At 56.9% G+C, this 22,871-nt stretch overlaps 3 protein-coding genes across 9 annotated transcripts; 2 read left to right on the top strand and 1 right to left on the bottom strand.

Annotated features, from left to right (window-relative positions):
- The first annotated feature begins 2,047 nt into the window (after positions 1-2,047).
- VKORC1 (vitamin K epoxide reductase complex subunit 1) lies at positions 2,048-6,164 on the top strand. 2 transcript variants are annotated; one of them, XM_010362253.2, is made up of 3 exons: positions 2,087-2,485; positions 3,608-3,717; positions 5,670-6,159. In XM_010362253.2, exons 1-3 carry the CDS (start codon positions 2,313-2,315, stop codon positions 5,876-5,878), a joined length of 492 nt encoding a protein of 163 aa, XP_010360555.1. In that variant the 5' UTR covers positions 2,087-2,312; the 3' UTR covers positions 5,879-6,159. The 2 variants fall into 2 exon arrangements, with proteins under 2 accessions (XP_010360556.1, XP_010360555.1); XM_010362254.2 differs by lacking the exon at positions 3,608-3,717 and having other exon boundaries at positions 2,048-2,485; positions 5,670-6,164.
- Positions 6,165-7,349: 1,185 nt separating this feature from the next.
- On the top strand, positions 7,350-13,691 carry PRSS53 (serine protease 53). Of its 3 annotated transcripts, none has more exons than XM_030925616.1 (11): positions 7,350-8,248; positions 9,164-9,184; positions 9,292-9,454; positions 10,228-10,493; positions 10,635-10,789; positions 10,943-11,162; positions 11,863-12,013; positions 12,099-12,343; positions 12,419-12,564; positions 12,785-13,067; positions 13,316-13,691. In XM_030925616.1, exons 1-10 carry the CDS (start codon positions 8,191-8,193, stop codon positions 13,061-13,063), a joined length of 1,704 nt encoding a protein of 567 aa, XP_030781476.1. In that variant the 5' UTR covers positions 7,350-8,190; the 3' UTR covers positions 13,064-13,067; positions 13,316-13,691. The 3 variants fall into 3 exon arrangements, with proteins under 3 accessions (XP_030781476.1, XP_030781475.1, XP_010360551.1); XM_010362249.2 differs by having other exon boundaries at positions 7,352-8,248; positions 12,785-13,001; XM_030925615.1 differs by having other exon boundaries at positions 12,099-12,564.
- On the bottom strand, positions 13,612-22,846 carry ZNF646 (zinc finger protein 646). 4 transcript variants are annotated; one of them, XM_030925612.1, is made up of 4 exons: positions 22,194-22,323; positions 21,353-21,356; positions 15,457-20,918; positions 13,612-14,175 (listed from the first exon to the last, which is right to left on the bottom strand). In XM_030925612.1, exons 3-4 carry the CDS (start codon positions 20,837-20,839, stop codon positions 14,054-14,056), a joined length of 5,505 nt encoding a protein of 1,834 aa, XP_030781472.1. In that variant the 5' UTR covers positions 20,840-20,918; positions 21,353-21,356; positions 22,194-22,323; the 3' UTR covers positions 13,612-14,053. The 4 variants fall into 4 exon arrangements, with proteins under 4 accessions (XP_030781472.1, XP_010360553.1, XP_010360554.1 ...); XM_010362251.2 differs by lacking the exons at positions 21,353-21,356; positions 22,194-22,323 and adding an exon at positions 22,530-22,846; XM_010362252.2 differs by lacking the exons at positions 21,353-21,356; positions 22,194-22,323 and adding an exon at positions 22,441-22,577.
- Positions 22,847-22,871: the final 25 nt, after the last annotated feature.

Raw genomic sequence — 22,871 nt, 5'->3', positions numbered from 1 at the left:
AAAAATTAGCCAGGTGTGGTGGCGGGTGCCTGTAATCCCAGCTACTCGGGAGGCTAAGGCAGGCGAATCGCTCGAACTTGGGAGGTGGAGGTTGCAGTAAGCAGAGATCATGCCATTGCACTCCAGTTGGGCAACAAGAGTGAAACTCCGCCTCAAAAACAAAATAAATTAAATAAATCAAATCAAATCAAATCAAGAGATTGGTCAGCTTAATTCCATCTGCAACCTTAATTTCCTTTTTGCCATTTAACCTATCATATTCACAAGTTCCAGGGATTCATGCAGGGACATCTTTGGAGACCATTATTCTGTCTACCACACTCTCTAGAAGAGAGTAGATGTGAGAAAGAGCATCCGGAGAGGGAGGAGCCAGCAGGAGAGGGAAATATCACAGACGCCAGAGGAAGAGAGAGTTTCCAGGAAGGTGTGTGCAATAGTAAGGGATCCCTCTGGGAAGTCAAGCAAGAGAAGACCTGAAAAACAACCATTGGCCGGGCACGGTGGCTCACGTCTGTAATCCTAGCATTTTGGGAGACCAAGGTGGGTGGATCACTTGAGGTCAGGAGTTTGAGATGAGCCTGGCCAATATGGTGAACCCCGTCTCTACTAAAAATACAAAAATTAGCTGGGCGTGGTGGCAGGCATCTGTAGTCTGAACTACTCGAGAGGCTGAGGCAGGAGAAAAACTTGAACCCTGGAGGTGGAGGTTGCAGTGAGCCGAGATGGCACCACTGCACTCCAGCCTGGGTGACAAAGTGAGACTCCGTCTCAAAATAAGTAAATTAATAAATAAATAACCACTGGGTCTAGCGTCTTGGTGACACCAGCCACTAGGTGTCAGGGCAGTGCTGGAGGCAGCAGCTAGTTTATGGCGTGGGCAGCAAGGAAGAAGTGAGGAAGTAGAGACTGGGAGTGTAGAATCTTTCCAAAAACTTGACTGTGGAGGAGTAGATGGGATAATGCGGGGAGGGGAGGCTGGTGAAGGACCTCTTAGTGAAGGGAGATTTGTTGATGTTTCTGAGATGGGAAAGAGAAACAAGTTGCAATGTAGATGGGGAAGATGGAGAGGTTGAAGGTATAGGAGAGATGGGTCACCATCAGATGGGACATCTGTGAAGGAGAGACCTCAGCAGGCCCACAGCTTGGAAAGGAGAGACTGACTATTGAGTTGATCCAAGCTCAGGTGTTGCCATGCAGGTGCCATGATAGTAGAGAGGTTAGGATACTTGTCAAGGGTGTGTGTGGCCAAAGGAGTGGTTCTGTGAATGTAAGGGAAAGAGAGACCGACCGGCAAGAAGCACTGGTGAGGCAGGACCTGGGAGGAGGGGAGGCTGCAGCCCGAATGGTGCCTGAAATAGTTTCAGGGGAAATGCTTGGTTCCCGAATCGGATCGCCGTATTCGCTGGATCCCCTGATCCGCTGGTCTCTAGGTCCTGGATGCTCTAGTTCTTACAACAGGACTTGGCATAGGGTAGGCGCAAATGCTGTTAGCCACATTAACACAATTTTTTTTTTTTTTTTTTTTTTTGAGACAGAGTCTCACTCTGTCGGCCAGACTGGAGTGCAGTGGCACGATCTCAGCTCACTGCAACTTCCGTCTCCCCGGTTCAAGCAATTCTCCTGCCTCAGCCTCCGGAGTAGCTGGGATTACAGGCATGTGCCACCATGCCCGGCTAATTTTTGTATTTTTTTTTTTTTTTTTTTTTTGAGACGGAGTCTTGCTCTGTCGCCCAGGCTGGAGTGCAGTGGCCAGATCTCAGCTCACTGCAAGCTCCGCCTCCCGGGTTCACGCCATTCTCCTGCCTCAGCCTCCCGAGTAGCTGGGACTACAGGCGCCCGCCAGGTCGCCCGGCTAGTTTTTTGTATTTTTAGTAGAGACGGGGTTTCACCATGTTAGCCAGGATGGTCTCGATCTCCTGACCTCGTGATCCGCCCGTCTCGGCCTCCCAAAGTGCTGGGATTACAGGCTTGAGCCACCGCGCCCGGCCCCAAAACAGTTTTTAAATCTCTGGAGACGTCATTTCCCTTGACGCCTTGCAGCCGCCCCGACTACAACTCCCATCATGCCTGGCAGCCGCTGGGGCCGCGATTCCGCACGTCTCTTACCCGCCTCACCGGTCGGGGCAGTCTTAGCTGTTTTCCTAACTCTCTCGCCTGACTAGATCCCGGGAACAGGCGTTTGGGTCGCGGAGTGCGAACCCGGCCGGCCAATCGCCAAGTCAGAGGGGCAGGAGGGGCGTGGCCATTCCCCGCCCCGCCCCTGCTCCGTGGCTGGTTTTCTCTGCTGGCGCCTCCGGCGGGACCTGGAGATAATGGGCAGCACCTGGGGGAGCCCTGGCTGGGTGCGGCTCGCTCTTTGCTTGGCCGGCCTAGTGCTTTCGCTCTACGCGCTGCACGTGAAGGCGGCGCGCGCCCGGGACAGGGATTACCGCGCGCTCTGCGACGTGGGCACCGCCATCAGCTGTTCCCGCGTCTTCTCCTCCAGGTGTGCACGGGAGTGGGAGGCATGGGGCCTCGGAGCAGGGAGGCCAGATTGCCAGATGATTATTCTGGAGTCTGGGATCAGTGTGCCCAGGGAACGGACAAGGAGGTGGACTGCTCGCGGGGTCGTTGCACGGGGGCTGAGCTACCCAGAGATACTGGTGTTCGAAATAAGAGTGCGAGGCAAGGGACCAGACAGTGCTGGGGACTGGGATTATTCTGGGGACTCGCACGTGAGTTGGATGCCAAGGAATAGCGGTGACCGGGAAAGGCGGGGAGGCAGGATGGCGGCAGAGATTGACGATGGTCTCAAGGACGGCGCCCAGGTGAAGGGGGGTTGGCGATGGCTGCGCCCGGGAACAAGGTGGCCTGGTCTAGCTGTGCGTGATGGCCAGGCGTTAGCATAATGACGGAATACCGAGGAGGCGAGTGAGTGGCCAGGGAGCTGGAGATTCTGGGGTCCAGGGCAAAGATAATCTGCCGCCGACTCCCAGTCTCTGATGCAAAACCGAGTGAACCGTTATAACAGCCTTGCCATTTTAAGAATTACTTAAGGGCCGGGCGCGGTGGCTCACTCCTGTAATCCCAGCACTTTGGGAGGCCGAGGCGGCTGGATCACTTGAAGTCAGTTTACCAGCCTGGCCAACATGGTGAAAGCCTGTCTCTACCAAAAATAGAAAAATTAGCCCTGCACTATGGCAGGCTCCTGTAATCCCAGCTACTTGGGGGTCTAAGGCAGGAGAATCGCTTGAACCCGAGAGGCAGAGGTTTCAGTGAGCCGAGATCGCGCCACTGCACTCCAGCATGGGCCACAGAGCGAGACTCTGTCTCAAAAAAAAAAAAAAAAAAGAATTACTTAAGGTCTAGATGAAAAGCAGGGCCTATGGAGTAGCCACGTCCGGGCCTGGTGTGGGGAGAGGGGAGGATAGGGTCAGTGACATGGAATCCTGACGTGGCCAAAGGTGTCCGCTGACTGGAGGTCATCGACCCTTGGACTAGGATAGGAGGTGGGGAACACAGGATAACCCAGGTGGCTTCTTGGAAATCACCTTTCCGGGGTAGGGTCCAAGGCACTAGGTTGACATTCCTAATCTGGTTCCACCCCCCCACACCACCCCTCTGCCAGGTGGGGCAAGGGCTTCGGGCTGGTGGAGCATGTGCTGGGACCGGACAGCATCCTCAATCAATCCAACAGCATATTCGGTTGCATCTTCTACACACTACAGCTATTGTTAGGTGAGTGGCTCTGCCCCCTCCCTGCAGGGCCCCGCCCTCATCCCCCTTGGTCAGCTCAGCCCCACTCCATGCAATCTTGGTGATCCACAGCTGATAGCCAGCTAGCTGCTCGTCACGGAGCATCCTGCGGGTGGAGAGGTGGGGAGGTAACTAACAGGAGTCTTTTAATTGGTTTAAGTACTGTTAGAGGCTAAAGGGCCGTTAAAGACATCCTAGGTCCCCAGGTTTTTTGTTTGTTGTTTTGAGACAGGGTCTGGCTCTGTTGCCCAAACTGAGGTCTAGGATGCCCTTAGCGTGCACTGGCGCGATCTCAGCTCATGGCAACCTCTGCCTCCCTGCCCAAGTGATCCTCCCACCTTAGCCTCCCAAGTAGCTGGAATCACAGGCGTGCACCACTATACCCAGCTAATTTTTGTATTTTTTTTGGTAGAGACAGTGTCTCGCCATGTTGCCCAGGCTGATATTAAGCAATCTGTCTGCCTCAGCCTCCCAAGGTGCTGGGGGGATTACAGGCATGAGCTTCCATGCCCCACCAGCACCCCAGTTTTGTGGAAAAGATGCCGAAATTCCTTTTTAAGGAGAAGCTGAACATGAGCTATCTTTTATCTCATTTAGTGCTCTGCAGGAAAATTTGTATCTGGTCCCAGGAATTATTGAACAGATGGGGGAACCAAGAGAGTGGGAGACGATGGCACCCCAGGCCTTGCTGATACCATACCCTGGAGATGAGACTACCCATTACCACCCTTCCCAACAGGCCCCCACACTCCCTTTGAGTCACCCTTCCCAGCTCCAGAGAAGGCATCACTGAGGGAGGCCCAGCACCACGGCCCTTGGCTGACACATGGTTCAGACTTAGCCAATTTATTTAGGAAATTTTATTGCTCAGAACTTTCCCTCCCTGGGCAATGGCAAGTTCCTTGGAGGGAACCTGTCAAAGCCTTTTTTTTTTTTTTTTTTTAAGAAATCATCTTGCTCTGTTGCCAGGCTGAAGTGCAGTGGCACAATCATAGCTCACTGTAATCTGGAACTCCTGGCTCAAGTGATCCTCCTGAATAGCTGGGACTAGAGGCACATGCCACTGCACCCAGCTAATTTTTATTTTATTTTTTATCTTTTGAGACATAATCTTGCTCTGTCGCCAGGCTGGAGTGCAGTCGCGTGATCTTGGCTCACTGTAACCTCTGTCTCCCCGGTTCAAACAATTCTGCCTCAGCCTCTCGAGTAGCTGGGACTACAGGCACGTGCCACCACGCCCCGCTAATTTTTGTATTTTTAGTAGAGAGGGTTTCACCCTGTTGGCCAGGATTGTCTCAATCTCTTGACCTGGTGATCCGTCCGCCTCGGCCTCCCAAAGTGCTAGGATTACAGGCATGAGCCAACCTCACCGGGCCTTTTTTTTTTTTTGAAACGAAGTCTCGCTCTTGTTGCCCAAGCTGGAGTGCAGTGGTGTGATCTCGGCTCACTGCAACCTCTGCCTCCTAGGTTCAAGCTATTCTCCTGCCTTAGCCTCCCCAGCAGTTGGGATTACAGGTGCCCATCACCATGCCTGGCTAATTTTTGTATTTTTAGTAGAGATGGGGTTTTGCCATGTTGGCCAGGCTGCTCTCGAACTCCTGACCTCAAGTGATCCACCACCCTCGGCCTCCCAAAGTGCTGGGATTACAGGCATGAGCCACTGCGCCCAGCTGAATTTCTACATTTTTGATACAGATTGGGTCTTTCTATGTTGCCCAAGCTGGTTTTGAACTCCTAGCCTAAAGCAGTCTTCCCACCTCGGCCTCTCAGAGTGTTGGGATTACAGGTGTAAGCCATCACACCTGCCCTGGAGCCTCTTGTTTTAGAGACACTTCCCAGCAGCAACTGGCATCTAGGTGGTGTGGTGACATCATGGAGTGTTCAGGAGGTGGCCAGTCCCTGAAGCCCACACTGGACCCTCTTCTGCCTTGCAGGTTGCCTGCGGACGCGCTGGGCCTCTGTCCTGCTGCTGCTGAGCTCCCTGGTGTCTCTCGCTGGTTCTGTCTACCTGGCCTGGATCCTGTTCTTCGTGCTCTATGATTTCTGCATCGTTTGCATCACCACCTATGCCATCAATGTGGGCCTGATGTGGCTCAGTTTCCAGAAGGTCCAAGAACCCCAGGGCAAGGCTAAGAGGCACTGAGCCCTCACCCCAAGCCAGGCTGGCGTCGTCTGCTTTGCTTTGGCATGTGAGCCTTGCCCAAGCGGGCATATCTGGGTCCCTAGAAGGCCCTAGATGCGGGGCCTTCTAGAGTCCCCCCTCCACCTGCCATACCTGCACACGACAATGGACCAAATGTGCCACACACTTGCTCTTTTTTCCACCCAGTGCCTCTGACTCTGTCCCCAAGGGCTGGTCTCCAAAGCTCTTGCCATTGCCCAGGGAGGGAAGGTTCTGAGCAATAAAGTTTCTTAGATCAATCAGCCAAGTCTGAACCATGTGTCTGCCACGGACTGTGGTGCTGGGCCTCCCTCAGTGTTGCCTTCTCTGGAGCTGGGAAGGGTGAGTCAGAGGGAGAGTGGAGGGCCTGCTGGGAAGGGTGATTATGTGTAGTCTCATCTCCAGCATGTGGAGTCAGCAAGGCCTGGCGCGCCATCGGCCCCCACCCCCAGGAAACAGGCTGGCAGCTCGCTCCCTGCTGCCCACAGGAGCCAGGCCTCCTCTCCTGGGAAGGCTGAGCACACATCTGCAAGGGCAGGCTGCCCTTCTGGTTCTGTAAATGCTTGCTGGGAAGTTTTTCCTTGAGTTTAACTTTAACCCCTCCAATTGCCTTATTGACCATCCCAAGCCAGTATTGGTAGCCCAGGAGGGCCAGGGCCAGGTTGTGAAGGTTTTTATTTTGCCTATTATGCCCTGACCACTTACCTACATGCCAAGCACTGTTTAAGAACTTGTGTTGGCTGGGTGCAGTGGCTCACACCTGTAATCCCTGCACTTTGGGAGGCCAAGGCAGGAGGATCACTTGAGGTCGTGAGTTCCATACCAGCCTGAGCAAAATAGTGAGAACCCTGCCTCTACAAAAAAAAAAAAAAAAAAAAATTAGCCAGGCATGGTGGTATGCACCTGTAGTCCCAACTAATCGGGAAGCTGGTAGGAAGATCGTTTGAGCCCAGAAGGTTGCGGCTGCAGTGAGCCATGATCACTGCACTCCAACCTGAGCAACAGAGCAAGACCGTCTCAAAAAAAAAAAACCCAGCAACTTGTGTTAACATGTTAAACTCATTTAATCTTTACAGTGATGTATGAGGTGCATACTGTTATTACCCTTATCTTGATGATAGGGACAGAGAGGCTAAGTAGTATGCCTGAGATCACACAGCTACTACAGGAGGCTCTCAGGATTTGAATCCACCTGGTCCCTCTGGCTCCAGCATCTATATGCTTTTTTTTGTTGGTTTGTTTTTGAGACGGAGTTTTGCTCTTATTGCCCAGGCTGGAGTGCAATGGCACAATTTCGGCTCACCACAACCTCCTCCTCCCGGGTTCAAGCGATTCTCCTGCCTCAGCCTCCTGAGTAGCTGGGATTACAGGCACCCACCACCACGCCAGGCTAATTTTGTATTTTCGGTAGAGACAGGGTTTCTCCATGTTGGTCAGGCTGGTCTCGAACTCCCCACCTCAGGTGATCCGCCTGCCTTGGCCTCCCAAAGTGCTGGGATTACAGGCGTGAGCCACCGTGCCTGGCCAGCATCTATATGCTAAACCCTACCCGCAACTGCCTATGTCTTGGGGTCAGGGTTCTTGAACAGTCTGGGCCAGCCTGAGTTAGGAGTGGGAAGAGGAAGAGGAGGCACGCGCCCAAGTGTTCTTCCTGCCTGACCGAGTCCCCCAGTGCCTGTGAGGAAGGTAGGCACTGCTGTCACCCTGTTTCCCAGGAAGCCAGCAGGCCCAGGGAGATACTGAGATTTGCCAAAGGCTCACAGTGAGCAAGCAGCAGTGGGTGCTGGCCCCTCGACACCCAGCCTGGCACACACTGTCTCTGAGCAGACCTGGGAGAGGGCATGTGAAACCTACCTGGCCATGGCTGGAAGAGAAGTGGGGGAGTGGAAATGAAAAGTAGGGACCGGGAGGAGCTGCTCACGTGCCCCTCCACAGTTCCAGGATGGCGCTTTCATGCTGGGAGTGAGCTTGCCCTGTGCCAGGCTGTCATCGAGGCATTTTCCATTCAACAACTATTTCTCAGACAAGGTGCAGGCAGGTTAGCTCTCCCAGGCCACTCAAGTAGTAAGGAAATAGATTTAAACCCTGACAGTTTGGCTCCACAGCTGAGGCCCAAAGAGGGGTGGTGACAAGCCCAGGGTCACACAGCCACAGTCCCAGAACTAGGAACTGCTGGCTAGGGCAAGCAGAGAGCTGACTCCTAGCCAACTGGGTGTGGAGCAGAGGTGGAGCCAGGGAGACCCAGGTGGCCTCTCTAAGAGCGGAGCACAGGCGGCAGAGTGGCCCGGGGCAGCATGAAGTGGAGCTGGGGCCCAGTGCTGCTCTTTGCGGGTGCCACGGTCCTCATGGAGGGTAAGCCGCTGTGCATGGGGGTATGGGGGTGGCCTGGTGGGGGCTCAGGGGCCATCTCTGCCCCAGCAGTCCCTGCTCCTTGGTGGGGGGACTGCCTGTGGGCAACAGTCCACCAGTTGGGATGTAACTCCGTGGGACTCTGTGGGGCGGTAAATGTGGCCACCTGCGTCAACATGGATGAGATTTTCTCGGGCCAGCTGCATTTTGCGTTGGCAGGGCCTGTGGTCTTTGTGTGTGTGGTGCTGCCTGTGTGTGTCCTATACCCTGCCTCCCCCTCGACTTCCACAATAACCTCAGGCAAACTCGGGGCTCCTCTGGCCTCAGTTTCCCTTTCTTTTCATCCATCCTCTGGGCAGCCTGGCTCAGCTGTCTCATGGGGGTGCCTGTGTGCCTGTGAGGGGTGGCGGGCAGGGGCCCTCTCTCTGGAGAGCTCTCAGGCAGTTTCTGGGAAGGTGGGGAAGACTGAGTCTCTAGACCAGGGTGAGGTAAGTCTCCATTTCTTGGGGCCCTCCCCACTTGGAAATGACGCAGGCCTCTAATCCTTCTTTTAGGCCTCTGCTGCTGAGAGGACAATTAAGCTAATGCTCTCCACACACAGAGGCCGCCTCCCTGACTCAGTGGCGGGGGCAGGAGTTGGGGGTTCTGAAGCCTGGAGGAGGGTTGGCCTACTCCCAAGCTGAACCTCAAGCCCCGGAGTGCTGAGCACAGCTGAAGGAGAATTAATTACTGAGTGTGAATGCTGAATAGGTTCCAATAAAAGCTGTCTCGACCTCATATAAATATTTTCATTCTGGGAGGGGCTGGTGAGGTAATCAGAGTCACAAGCAAGGACCCTGGGCCCGCCCCCCAGCCCATTCCCTCTCCTCCCCAAAGCTAGGCAGGCCTGGAGTCTCACCTGTGTCTCTCTCTTCCCAGGTCTTCAAGCCGCTCAGCGTGGTAAGGTCTGGGGATGTGGGGTCTGGGCCTTTACTTGGGTCTGGGTCGGGACTGGGGTGAGGTTAGGACAGGGATCTGCTGTCATTGTGACCCAACCCTCTCCACAGCCTGTGGACAGCGTGGCCCCGGTCCCCCCAAGCCTCAGGAGGGCAACACAGTCCCCGGCGAGTGGCCCTGGCAGGCCAGTGTGAGGAGGCAGGGAGCCCACATCTGCAGCGGCTCCCTGGTGGCGGACACCTGGGTCCTCACTGCTGCCCACTGCTTTGAAAAGTAAGTCATGGCTGGGGTCAGGCAGGGTCTCTGGCTCTGGAGGGTGGATGATTTGTCTCAAGCCCCACAAGGCTAGTCCCTACCTCTAGAGTAATAATAAAGTACCACTTACTGAGAATCTGCCATGTACCGGGTACATATTGTCAAGTTAATTGCAACAACCACCTTTCAACCTTAGGACTAGAGAACTGGCACGGGCATCCACACTGCTGAGCCTAATTAGGGGGCTCTTTCACCCCCTGGGATGGGAACAGCCCCATTAGGGCTGAGAGGCGCAGGCACATTGGAACTCTACAGGTTTGGAGTTTAGGTAGAAGATTTACAAATGAGAAAACAGGTTGCAAGGGAATGACCTTGCTTAAAGTCACAGACGGAGGCCAGGCACAGTAGCTCACGCCTATAATCCCAGCACTTTGGGAGGCCAAGGAGGGAGGATCGCTTGAGCCCAAGAGTTCAAGACTAGCCTGGGCAACATAGCAAGACCATGTCTCTACAAAATATATAAAAGTAGCCAGGCATGGTGGTGCACATCTGTAGTCCCAGCTACTCACGAGGCTGAGGTGGGAGGATCGCTTGAGCCTGGGAGGTCAAGGCTTGCAGTGAGTCGTGGTGATGCCACTGCACTGCAGCCTGGGCAACAGCACGAGACCCTACCTCAAAAAGAAAAAGCTGTGGAGTGCTCTCTGCTATCTTCCACTTACCTGTGGGATCTCCCATGGTGTCACTGTCTCCCCTTGTACTCAGCAGCCTGGACCTTGTCCTTCCCCTTCCAGGGCAGCAGCGATAGAACTGAACTCCTGGTCAGTGGTCCTGGGTTCTCTGCAGCGTGAGGGACTCAGCCCTGGGGCCGAAGAGGTGGGGGTGGCTGCCCTGCAGTTGCCCAGGGCCTATAACCACTATAGCCAGGGCTCAGACCTGGCCCTGCTGCGGCTCACCCACCCCATGACCCACACACCCCTCTGCCTACCCCAGCCTGCTCATCGCTTCCCCTTTGGAGCCTCCTGCTGGGCCACTGGCTGGGATCAGGACACCAGTGATGGTAAGTGCTGGCCCAGACTGAAGCTCGGAGAGGCACTCTGCTTGCCCAAGGTCACTGTCTCAGCTCCCATCTGTCCTGGCTTCCAGTCTCCCTTGCTTCTCAGATCCCAGACTCCAGCCCGAGCCCCGTCTCTTTCACTAGCTCCTGGGACCCTACGGAATCTGCGCCTGCATCTCATCAGTCGCCCCACATGTAACTGCATCTATAACCAGCTGCACCAGCGACACCTATCCAACCCGGCCCGGCCTGGGATGCTATGTGGGGGCCCCCAGCCTGGGGTGCAGGGGCCCTGTCAGGTCTGATGGGGAGGAGAGAAGGAGCAGAAGGGGAGGGTCCTAGCCCTGGGCTGGGGGTTGGACTCACAGGACCGGGGGAAAGGGCTGCAATCAGAGGGTATCTGCCATAGCTAGGCTCAGGCATCTGTCCTTGGCATTGTTGCCTGGCTCCAGGGAGATTCTGGGGGCCCTGTGCTCTGCCTCGAGCCCGATGGACACTGGGTTCAGGCTGGCATCATCAGCTTTGCATCAAGCTGTGCCCGGGAGGACGCTCCTGTGCTGCTGACCAACACAGCTGCTCACAGTTCCTGGTTGCAGGCTCAAGTTCAGGGGGCAGCTTTCCTGGCCCAGAGCCCAGAGACCCCAGAGATGAGTGACGAGGACAGCTGTGTAGGTATGAGCGGGGCATGCTGGCAGTGGGTAGAAGCCACTGTGAAGCAAACCTCAGTTAGGACTAGAGAACTGGCACAGGCATCCACACCGCCGAGCCTAATTAGGGGGCTCTTTCACCCCCTGGGATGGTAACAGCCCCATTAGGGCTGACAGGTGCAGGCACTTTGGAACTCTACAGGTTTGGAGTTTAGGTGAGAAGAGGAATCTCTGAGACCTGAATTGGGTTTCTGGGGAAGTGGCAAGCTTCCAGCAGGGACCCAGCGAGCCTGCACAGGGTAGGGCTCCCAGTCAGAATTCCAGCATTAAGTGACTGGCATGCAAATTGAATGCAAAATAATTCCTGGGACGGATATTATGTCTTGATGGTAAGAGATGCACTAATGAGCCAGGAATATGGGAGGCAGGCCCAGCCTGGAGGGTACAGATGGGTGGGGCGGGGGAGTGACGAGTAGGGGCATTCCCACGAGGCTGGGACCGAGGTCCCATCAGACCAACAGGGCTAAAAGCTCAGGCCCTGGCTTGTGAATCCCAAGTCTGCCACTTGCCTGTAGTACAGAGGGAGGAAGTCATTTAACCTCTCTGGAACTTTGGTTACCTTCAGAAATGAGGGGAACAAAATTCAATTTCAAAAGATTGTGAGAATTTGACGGGAAGTGGGAAACACTTAGCAAGAAGTCAGATGAGGCACTCATCTGTTTCAGCCTGTGGATCCTTGAGGACAGCAGGTCCCCAGGCAGGAGCACCCTCCCCATGGCCCTGGGATGCCAGACTGATGCACCAGGGGCAGCTGGCCTGTGGCGGAGCCCTGGTGTCAGAGGAGGTGGTGCTGACTGCTGCCCACTGCTTCATCGGGTGAGTCTTGGATCCCTCTCCGCTGTGCCCCCTGCCCCTGCCGGCAGCCCTGTCACCTGGTGCCGTCCACACTGCCTCTGCATAGGCGCCAGGCCCCAGAGGAATGGAGTGTAGGGCTGGGGACCAGACCGGAGGAGTGGGGCCTGAAGCAGCTCATCCTGCATGGGGCCTACACCCACCCCGAGGGGGGCTACGACGTGGCCCTCCTGCTGCTGGCCCAGCCTGTGACACTGGGTGCCAGCCTGCGGCCCCTCTGCCTGCCCTATGCTGACCACCACCTGCCTGACGGGGAGCGCGGCTGGGTCCTGGGACGGGCCCGCCCAGGAGCAGGTAGGTGGGCACGGGGCCAGGGCCACTGTCCATCCAGCCTGCAGGCCGGAGCAGCCAGCTTCCCTTGCTCCACAGGCATCAGCTCCCCCCAGACAGTGCCTGTGACCCTCCTGGGGCCTAGGGCCTGCAGCCGGCTGCATACAGCTCCTGGGGGTGACGGCAGCACTATTCTGCCGGGGATGGTGTGTACCAGTGCTGTGGGTGAGCTGCCCAGCTGTGAGGTGAGCCAAAGGCCCCCACGCCTTACCTAATAGGCCCCTGGCATCCCCTCACCCAATAGCTCAAGAACGAACCTTCCAGGCTTGGCCTCTGGACCCACCTCCCACCTGAAACTAGGCCTTTTTGCCAGTTAGCTCCCAAACAGCCAGAGCCTCCCTATCCCACTCTGCCATTCTGCACAGCTGCCTGTAAAGTCACCCAGTGTCACTTGACCCCTGACAGGGCCTGTCTGGGGCACCACTGGTGCATGAGGTGAGGGGCACGTGGTTCCTGGCCGGGCTGCACAGCTTTGGAGATGCTTGCCAAGGCCCCGCCAGGCCGGCGGTCTTCACCGCGCTCCCTGCCTACGAGGACTGGGTCAGCAGTTTGGACTGGCAAGTCTACTTCGCCGAGGAGCCAGAGCCCGAGGCCGAGCCTGGAAGCTGCCTGGCCAACATGAGTATGTGGCCCTGGGACCTCCTGTCAAACCCTGCCTCTCCAGGACCCTTCTCTCTCCAGTGAGGGGGTGCGTCGTTCTAACCCACTCCAGCTGCCCTGGGTAGTGTGGAGCAATAGGCAGACCCATTTGATTCAGATTCTGGTTCTTTGTTACCGTGTGACTTGGAGCAGGCCACTCAATCGCTTTGAGCCTCAGTATTCTAATCTGTCATGGCAGCCAAGACAGACCCTGTTCCTTTGAGGAATGGGAGAGAGGGAGGGAGGGACCAAAGCCATGAGGGTGAGGACAACTCCACACTCCTTCCTTCCTCACAGGCCAACCAGCCAGCTGCTGACAGGGACCTGGCCATTCTCAGGACAAGAGAATGCAGACGGGCAAACAGCATTACTGCCCCTGCCCTCCCCACCTTGCCATGTGTGATTCCAAGCACCAGGGCAGGCCCAGAAGCCCAGCAGCTGTGGGAAGGAACCTGCCTGGGGCCACAGGTGCCCACTCCCCACCCTGCAGGACAGCGGTGTCTGTGGACACTGCCACACCCAGCTCTGCTCCCACACAGGCGTCCCAGCTTTCCTCCTGCTTTACCCTTTCAGATACAATCACGCCAGCCACGTGTTTTGAAAATTTCTTTTTTTGGGGGGCAGCAGTTTTCCTTTTTTTAAACTTAAATAAATTGTTACAAAATAGACTTTAGAAAATAAGTTACAAATTGTAGCAAAAGGCTCCCTTCCACAGGCAACTTTCCCACCTGTGGGGCTCTGCATCCAACTCTCTCTGGTGTTACAATCTGGCTGCTGAGGGTGGCACGGCATCTCGGCAGAGGCTGGCACTGGGAAGAGCACGGTGACGAGGCTGGTGGAAGGAGGTCCTTCAAGGACAGGGACACGAGGAACACCCCACCCCATCCTTGGGAAAGAAGCCAGATCTGGGTCCTCTTCACAAGGGGAGAGGAGAAGATATGGGGATGCCTGAACTACTCCTGAGAAAATGTGGAGATCAAGCCCCTCCCTGTACGCGCTCCCTCCCCCAGATTCTGATCTTTGGAGACTTGAAGTTCAGAGGGAGAAGCTGAGGTCTGCAGGCCACTGGGGTGAAGGATCCAGGAGTGGGGTCGTGGGGGTGGGTGGAGGGGGCAATGACAAGTCCCCTCTGCCCGTCGCTGGTGCCACTGGGGCTCCTGGGGAGAGAGAGAGGAGGTCACCAACTGAGGGGCAGACCCCGCACAGCGTGTACCCCGTCCCAGCCCTGCAGGCCATTCCCCCACCCCTGGCCCTGGAGGCCCAGATGAGAACAGGAATTCTAGGCCTCCTAATTATTTTCCCAGCCCTTGCAAACTGGCTCCTCGATCATATCCCTTGAGGTCATGAGAAATCTTCTATCCTTAAGCCATTCCGTCAGCTCTCAGGTGACTCCCACCCGCCCTTTGCTTTGACAAGACCTGTCAAGGGCCCACCATCTCAGGGCCACCCACCCTCGGGGGCCACTAGATGGAATGGGCCCACCTCTACTAAAGGAGGAAGAGAGGCCAGCCCAGGTCCTGGTGAGGGAACTGGCCGCCCCACTCCCCGGCAGCCACGGCCTCCAGCAGTGCTGGGTGGAGGCGACTGCCCACAGAGATGCCCTCTGATCAGGGATGTGACACGGGCTAATGACTGTTGTTGCTGCAACTGGGCCTGGACTTCAAGGAAACAATTATCTGTGACTCAGTCCTCCAGTTAAAGGTGTGCAGAGGGTGACGGGGTGTGCAGGTGGAAAGGGTGGTTTGGCTGGATCCTAAAAAGGCCGTTGGCAGCAGAGGGAGAAGGGGCTGAATTAAGTTTAGAGAAGAGTTGGGAGCAACACTGACAGGGAAGGACCAGAGGTCTAGTTCACAAGGAGAGGGGCAGCAGAGACAACGTGCAGGGAAAGAGGGACAGGGAGTAGAGTGCCAACCAGTAACCCGGTTTCCATGGCCAAGTCAGCAGGGGAGATGTGGAGCCCATGCCCCATCCCTTGTTCCCTGACACCCAGCCTGCTCTAGGGAAGAATGGAACCTAGACCAAACCAATGGCTTCCTCTATTCCTCTGGAAGTCATTACATTACTGGCTGACTCAGGAGGGTTTCCAGACACAGCAGCCAGGGGGTATCCAGTGACCTTGCCCCGAACAGAAAGACCATTCCACCGTGGCTAGTGTAATGGAGGAGCCCAGGCAGCAGCCTCAGCCTGACCATGCCCCCACCTTGACCACGCCCCCACATGCTGCCCAACCCACCCTGCTATTTGTTATACCTGACCTGGGGGTGCTCAGCTCAGCACATCCTCAAACTAGTTCTCTTACCCCATAGCCAAGCCCCCACCCACCTCTTAGAATCCCCGGGACTCTCTCCTCTCACTCCTTGCTCCCCCACCCAATTGGGGCCGGGCTTCACCCTCCACCGTGTGCCCACCTCCTCCTGGGACCCTTCATGCCCCCGTACCAGAGCCGGCCACTGTCCACTCCTCCTGGTGCTGCTGCTGGTGCTGCACAAAGCTGATTCGACGGCGGAAGTGCCGGGGACAATGGGGGCAGGTGAAAGGCCCCTCCCGGGGTGCGTGGACCCGCCCGTGACCCTCCAGCCGGGCAGCTGTCCGGAAGGCCTTGCCACAGATGCTGCAGCAGTGACGCTTGGGGTCCGTGTGGATCCTGCTGTGGTTCTTAAGAGACAGCAGGTTAGGGAGAAGTTTGGGACAGAGGGAGCAGGGGTACAACCCTGTGGTGTGGGCCTTCTGGTGGTTCAGCAGGCTGCCGGCGTGGCGATAGGAGCGCCCGCACTGGGCGCAGCGGAAGGGCCGCTCCTTGTCCTCAGCTGCCATGGACGTCACCACTTGTCCTCCCCTGGCTCTCTCCACACTCTCTCCTGGGCTTCCGGGGGTTTCTGATGGGGCCTCCCGGGCTTTCCCTTGACCAGGGAGAACCACCTCACCCTCCCCAGTTCCAGCTTTGGGATCTCTGGCCTCCTCCATCTGGGCTGGCACCTGGCTGTGGCCCAGGGCATGAGCCTGCAGGTGGCTGGCCAGTTCCTGGTGGGACTCAAAGGCCTTGCCACAGTCAGGACAGGCAAAGGTCTGGGCATCTATGTGGTTGTGGCTGTGGCTCTTTGTGGCCACAGGATTCAAGAACTCCTTGGAGCAGAGCAGGCAATAGTGTCGGTCTGTCTTGTGGGTCTTGTGGTTCAAGAGGCTGCCCGATTGGCAGTAAGTCTTGCCGCACTGTCTGCAAGAGAAGGAGTGGCTCCCTGGCTGCAGCTGAGAGCTATTGTCTCTGTTGTCCCAGCTATCCATGTGACTCAGAGTAGGTCCATTGAGCTGGCAGTCACCAGCGTGGCAAGGACTCCTGTGGACACTGTCCTCTGGCTCCTCTGACCTGGTCAGGAACTGAGGAACACAGCCTCCACTGTGATTCCCCAGTCCCCCACCTACTGGCCACCCACCTGCCTTCCCTGCATCCCACGACAGTGGCTCTGGGGCTTCTGAGCTTGCTGCCCTGATGGGGCTCTGACTGCGCTCCCCTGGTCTCGGGGTTCCATCCTCCAGCTGGGGTACTGGCTCAGCACCACCCAATTGGGCCTCTAGTCCCTGGCTACCAGCCAGGTTCGCCTCACAGGCTGCTGTGCCATCCAGGCCTCCCTGGCCATTGGCTGGCTCCCTTTCTGTCTCCTCCTCATGCTGCCGCAGGTGCCGTTCCAGAGATCCCCGGCCAGGGAAGCCGCGGCCACAGAGGGCGCAACGCACAGCTGAGCGCCTGGACCGTCCAGCCCGTCGCCGCCGATTCTCCGAGTGCAGCCTCTGGTGGTCCTTCAGGGCCATGCGGTTGGAGTAGGTCTTGGGGCAGGTGGGGCAGCTGTACTGGCCCGTCTCGTGGCTGCGCCGGTGGTTCAGGAGGCTGCCAGCATGGCGATAGGTCCGCCCACACTGCCCACAGCGGAAGGGCCGATCTTCCCGAGTCGGCTTTCGGGTGCCCCCACCCCCACGTCGCTCCATGTGGACCCGCTGGTGGCTGGCCAGCTGTTTCCGCAGGCGGAAGGCCTTCCCACACTCGCTGCAGCGGAAACGTCGGGGATCTGCATGGATGCGCCGGTGGTTCTTGAGGGACATGAGGTTTGAGAAGCCCTTGGAGCAGGCCTGACAGCCGAAGTGGCCGGTCTGGTGGCTCTGCCGGTGGTTGATGAGGCTGCCCGCATGCTTGTAGGATCGGCCACACACCTCACAGCTGAAGGGCCGCTCAGAGCTGGCTTCAGTCTGGCAGCCCTTCTCGGCAGTCTCCAGCCTGGGCTCTGTCTCCTCCCCTTTCACAGTGGTCTCCTCCCACACCTCTTCTTTCACCCTGGCCACTTCCTCCAGGGGCTCCACTTTAAGTTTTTCCTGGAGCTTCTTGACTTCTGCCTGCCCCAGTCCCTCCTCTGCCACGTGCTGGGGCTTGCTGCTGCCTCCTTCTGGGGTGGGCCCAACCTGCAGCTCACTGCTACCTCCTGCCTCCGGGACGGGCCCAACCTGGGGCTCAGAGCCTTTGCAGCGAGGGTGGTTCCGCAGATGATTACGGTAGGCAGCCAGGTTGGGGTAGCAGCGGGAGCAGACAGGGCAGAGAAAGTCTCCAGTCTGGTGGATCTTGCGGTGGTTCACCAGGCTGCCCCCATGGCGATAGGTCTTGCCACACTGGTTGCAGCGGAAGGGGCGGGGCTGAGCCTCCAGCAAACTTTCCCCACCCTGCATGCAGAGGGCGTCTCCCAAGGGGGTGCCTGCTCCCTCTTGAGATTTGGCATCTCCACCCTCTCCAGAGACAGAAGTCACTATGTCCTCCAAGACACTGCCCACGACTATCTCCGTGGCATCACCTGCCACTCCCAAGGGGCTGGGAGCCTTGTCTGCAGCAGTCCCAGAACTTTGACTTTGGTGGTGGCGCTCCAGGCTTCCCAGGTCATCGTAGGTCTGCCCGCAGCAGCCACAGATGTGCCCATACCCTGCACTGTCCAGTGCTTCCACCTCCCGCTGCAGCTGATTCAGCAGCTCTGCTTCCGAGAGCTGCAGTGGCGGGCTGCGGGCAGGGGCTGCCTCTGCCGCTCCTTCCTCTTCCCCCTCCTCCTCTGAGCCCTCAGTCATGCCAGGGGAGCTGTGGGCCTGGCGCCGGTGAAGCCTGTAGCCAGCCCGCCCGGGGAAGATCATGCCGCAGAGGCAGCAGAGGAAAGGCTGTGCTGAGGTCGCCTCCCCGGGCCTATGGTTCTGGAAGTGGCTGCGGAGGGCAGGCAGAGAGTCAAACTCCTTTGGGCAGAGGGAGCACTGATAGATGCCTGGTGGGTGGCAGGGCCTGTGGCTCAGCAGGCCAGTGGCATGGGGGAAAGAATGCCCACAGTCAGAGCATGTGTGAGCGGCCCCAGCCTGCCAGCCAGTGACAGTGTTGGCAGAGGGGGAAGAGGAGTTGGGTTGGCCAGTGGCTGGCTTCTGGTCTTCATCCATGCCAGTGAGGCCATCGCAGAAGTGAGTCCCACCACCTTCCTCACCTCCTGGGATGTCCAAATTGTCAAGTAAACTGGCATCCTTCCTTTCCAGTCCTTCCCCAGTGCCTCCACTCTCTTTATCACCCTGGAAATGGGTCTTATCCCTCTCAAGCCCACATTTGTCCCCTTCAGATTCAGCCTGCAAACAGCCCCCATCACTTTCCAGGTTGCCTTCTGCCCCATGAGGACTTTCCCCTGAAGTGTCTTGGGGAGAGTCCAGGCCTTCATTGTCTTCTAGCTCCCGGGTCCAGCTCCCCGCTGCCAGGAGTTTGGCTTCTCCCCCACCACTGGCACCACCAGCCCGCTTCCGATGCCGCCTGCTCCGCCGCCGACTATGCCGGCGCAAGTGGTTCTTCATGGCAGCCATGGTGTGGAAGTGCTTGGCACAGGTCCCGCAACTGAAGTCTCCTGTCTGGTGGGTCTGCCTGTGGTTGATAAGGCTGCCAGAGTGACGATAGCTCTTTCCACAGTCTCGGCAGGCGAAGGCCCGAGGAGGTGACACTGTGGTCTCTGTCCTGCTATTTTCCTTTTCCCCTGCCCCATGAGTCAGGCCATGACGTTCAAGGCTCTCAGGGTCTTCAAAGAGCAGCCCACAGATGCTACAGATATGGGCTGCTGACCTGTCTGCTGCTGGCGTGATGTCTGTGGCCTCTTCTTCATGTTTGCACACATGGTCCTGATCTGTGTGTGGGGCTGCCTCTGCCTCTACTGGGTCAGGCGGGAGTTCTACCTTGAGGTGGCTGGGGGCACCCTTGGCCCCGATGTCTGCACTTCGGCGAGCAGCCTTGCAATGTACCCGCACGTGGTTGCGCAGGGCCATGAGATTGGGGTACTTGCGGGGACACAGTGAGCACTGGTACTCTCCAGTCCGATGACTGTGGCGATGGTTCACCAGGCTCCCCCGGTGGCGGTAAGCACGACCACACTCACTGCACTTATAGGGCCGATGGTCCAGGGGGGTGGTGGGGTCCTCTTCCTCTTTGTGGGTGGTCTCAGTCAGCAGCAGGGGAGCTGGTGGCACTGATGGCTGCCCATTTTCCCCAACTCCTTGCCTGGGCCTGTGATGAGCCCGCACATGGTTTTTGAGAGCAGCCGCATTGAACAGCTGCTTAGAACAGAGTGAGCAGGGGTAGACACCTGTCTGGTGGCTCTTTCGATGGTTGATGAGGCTCCCAGCATGGCGGTAAGTACGGCCACAGTCCCCACAGCGGAAAGGCCGGTATTCCTCCAGGCCACTGTCCTCCAGCTCCCCAGAGGTGCTAAGCTCTGCAGAGCCATTCAGCATCTGTGCACTGGGGAGCTGGTCCCGGCTGCTCTCGTCTGTGTGCCCATTGGTGGTGGGCATCCCTTTCTCCTCCCAGGGTGGCTCCTGCCTTTCACCCTCATGGGACTGCTGGTGTTCCAGCAGCTCCCGGGGGAGCCGGAAGGCACGGGGGCAGTGGGGACAGTGGTAAGGCCGATACTGGGCATGCAATCGAGAGTGGTTCTTCAGAGCCATGAGGTTAGAGAACTCCTTGAAGCAGATGGCACAGGGGTAGATGCCCAGCGTGTGGCTCTGGCGGTGGTTAGTGAGGCTCCCGGCGTGCTTGTAGGTTTTGCCACACTGACTACATTTGTACCGCCGCTCCTCCTCAGCAGGAGAGGACTGGGTGGGCTCCTGGCCCGCTGTGAAGTTCACTACTGATTCAGCCAGATACTGTTCCAAGTTGCTAAGGAGGCTGCTGGCTGGGGTGGGGAGAGGGGCTCTGGCAGAGTTGGTGGAGGGTCCCCAGCCGTCTGCACCATCCTCAGAACCTGGCTGGCTTGCCAAACCTTCTCTTTGTCTGGTGGGCAGATCTTCCCACGTACCCGAAGCTGCCCTGGAGTCCGGTACAGATTCACAGTCAGGTGTCTCTTCCGTATGTTTTGTCTGGTTTTCCCAGCCTTCACCAGAGCTAAGCCTTTGGCCCCAGGAGTCAGTGGACACCGTCTCACTCTGGAGGCGTGGAGTGGCTTCCTTGGGGCGTGGGGGCCTGTGCCTGCGGCGGCCCTCAGGAGCATGAGTCCTCATGTGGCTCTTGAGAGCCATGGGATTGGAAAAGTCCTTTCCACAGGTGGTACAGGGGAAAAGGCCAGTCTCGTGGGTCCGACGATGGTTGACCAGGCTCCCGGGGTGACGGTAGCCCCGCCCACACTGCTGACAACGGTAAGGCCGAGGGATGCTGTCAGCCTCCTCACTGTCCTTGTTGGGAAATGGATGGAGCAGTTCTCGGTGCCGAGACAGCTCTGGGAGGCTGGGAAAGTGGCGCTGACAGTCAGAACAGCTGAGTGAGGGGGGTGCGTCCTCCATGGGGCAACGTAGCAGAAACCTGGAGGTTCAGAAGGAGTAGACATGTGGCAGTACCTTCCTCTGGTGGAGGGGCCGAGGCCTAGGAAGAGGGGGCAGTGATCAAAAGGAAGGCCTGAATTAACTTCGCCTCTTGGCTATACGAATAACAAGTTCATCTGAGGTCACTGAGAAGTTCCCCGAGCATCTGTGCCCAGGGACCTGCTTTCTACTAGATCTAATCTGCAGGCACCATCATTTAAGGCCTCCCTGTGCACAAGCTCCCCAAATATAGGAGCTCCCCTAGGCTTAAGTCATCCCTACAGGTATAGCTAAGGAAATTAAAGTCTAGAGAGATGCAACCTACTTCTGATCACAGACTTGTTATCATGTTCTTCAGACCAGACTCAAAAGGCATTACTGTCCTTTAAGGACAGTAGGACTCTGTTCCCTACAATCCTGAAACAAAAATTTTCTGTGACATCTTAAAAGGACACCAGAACCTTTTCTAGGCCTTTCAATAAGAGAAGTCCAAACCTTCCTCCTTCATCTCTCAGCTAAATAGAGTAGCTGAGAAGCACTGAAAAAGCAGCTGTTTCCTCCAGCTAATAGCTGAGGACCTGGGAGGACAGGTGAGAGGCCTCCTTCAGGGAAAGGGCTGGCTTGTTCCCCTGCTTTCCCGAGTCCTTTCAGTGTCACAAGGTCTCTTTTTCTTGTGACGAAAGAATTAAGAGAGTTAAGACTCTTAACTGGGCCAGGCGTGGTGGCTCACGCCTGTAATCCCAGCACTTTGGGAGGGTGAGGCTGGCGGATCACCTGAGTTCAGGAGTTCAAGACCAGCCTGGACAACATGGTGAAACCCTGTCTCTACTAAAAATACAAAAATTAGCTGGGCGTGGTGGCAGGTGCCTGTAATTCTAGCTACTTGGGAGGTTGAAGCTGAAGAACTGCTTGAACCTGCGAGGTGGAGGTTGCAGTGAGCTGAGATCCCACCACGGCACTCTGTCACTCTGGGTGACAGAGCGAGACTCCATCTCAAAAACAAACAAAACCCCAAAAGACTCTCTTAGCGACTTCCTTTATCTACTTCCCTTGAACCCAAACTATCTTCCATCTTGGGAATAACATCAATATCAGGTTGTAATGTCACTTCATCACCTACCTTTTCTCTCCCATGCCTCCTGATCTTACCCTCACCAGCCCTTCTCATTTTTTTCTTCTGCCTCCTCTCTTAATACTGATGATGACAGCAATTCATGAAGAGTATTATATTACCATGTGCCGGGCACTGTGCTAACTATATTCATTTTGTCACTCAATCTTCAGAACACACGGCAATGCCTGTTATCCTAGTTCACGTAAGAGTAAACCCACTGACTGAGGCGGTCTTCATCCCACAGCCCTTGCTCGCTCATGCCTCGTACATCCTCTCGTCCTTCTCCAACTCTTCTTCCCATGGGACCCCAATACAACGGTCTCCGACCGTAAACGCCTTCACTGAACCTGCCCCCGGAATTCTCACCTCACAAAGCCCCTTTGATCAAAAATCCCCTCCCCTAGTCAACCACCAATGAGTCCTCTGACCTCAGTCATCTCCTCTGCCAATTTCCTTTCAGGACGCCTACCTCGCACCGGCGGCCCCCTCTCCTTCCCGCCGCGGGCGCGTCAGTTGGGGACCGCGAACGGGAGCGCGCCTGCGCACTGGGACCCTTACCCTAACTGCAGCCGCGCGCCCCAAGGGGTGGCTGTCGGGGGGCTCTCGCGCTCCCACACACGCACACTCAGCCAGGGTGCCCGGGAGGTGGGAGGAGAGGGAAAGAGGGAAAGGAGAAGGGGAGAAAGGAAGGAGGTAGAGAAAAGAGGGCGCAGCTAGCATGAGCCAGGAGTCTACCCCCAGCTCTGCGGACACTTCCTATTGTTACTAGGAAACAGGAAGTGTCCTTAGGTGCAAAAGCTTCCCCGCGAAACTTCCGCTTCGGGAGCACTGCCTGTCCCGCCTCCAAGCCTCCGTTTTACGCAGACACACTTCCGGCGCTAGGTTCTCGCGCTGCACGAC

The sequence above is a fragment of the Rhinopithecus roxellana genome, chromosome 20 (assembly GCF_007565055.1).
Source record: "Rhinopithecus roxellana isolate Shanxi Qingling chromosome 20, ASM756505v1, whole genome shotgun sequence".
NCBI lineage: Eukaryota > Metazoa > Chordata > Mammalia > Primates > Cercopithecidae > Rhinopithecus > Rhinopithecus roxellana.
The sequence above is the reverse complement of the archived record's forward strand: the minus strand, read 5'-3'. Positions and strand labels throughout refer to the sequence as shown.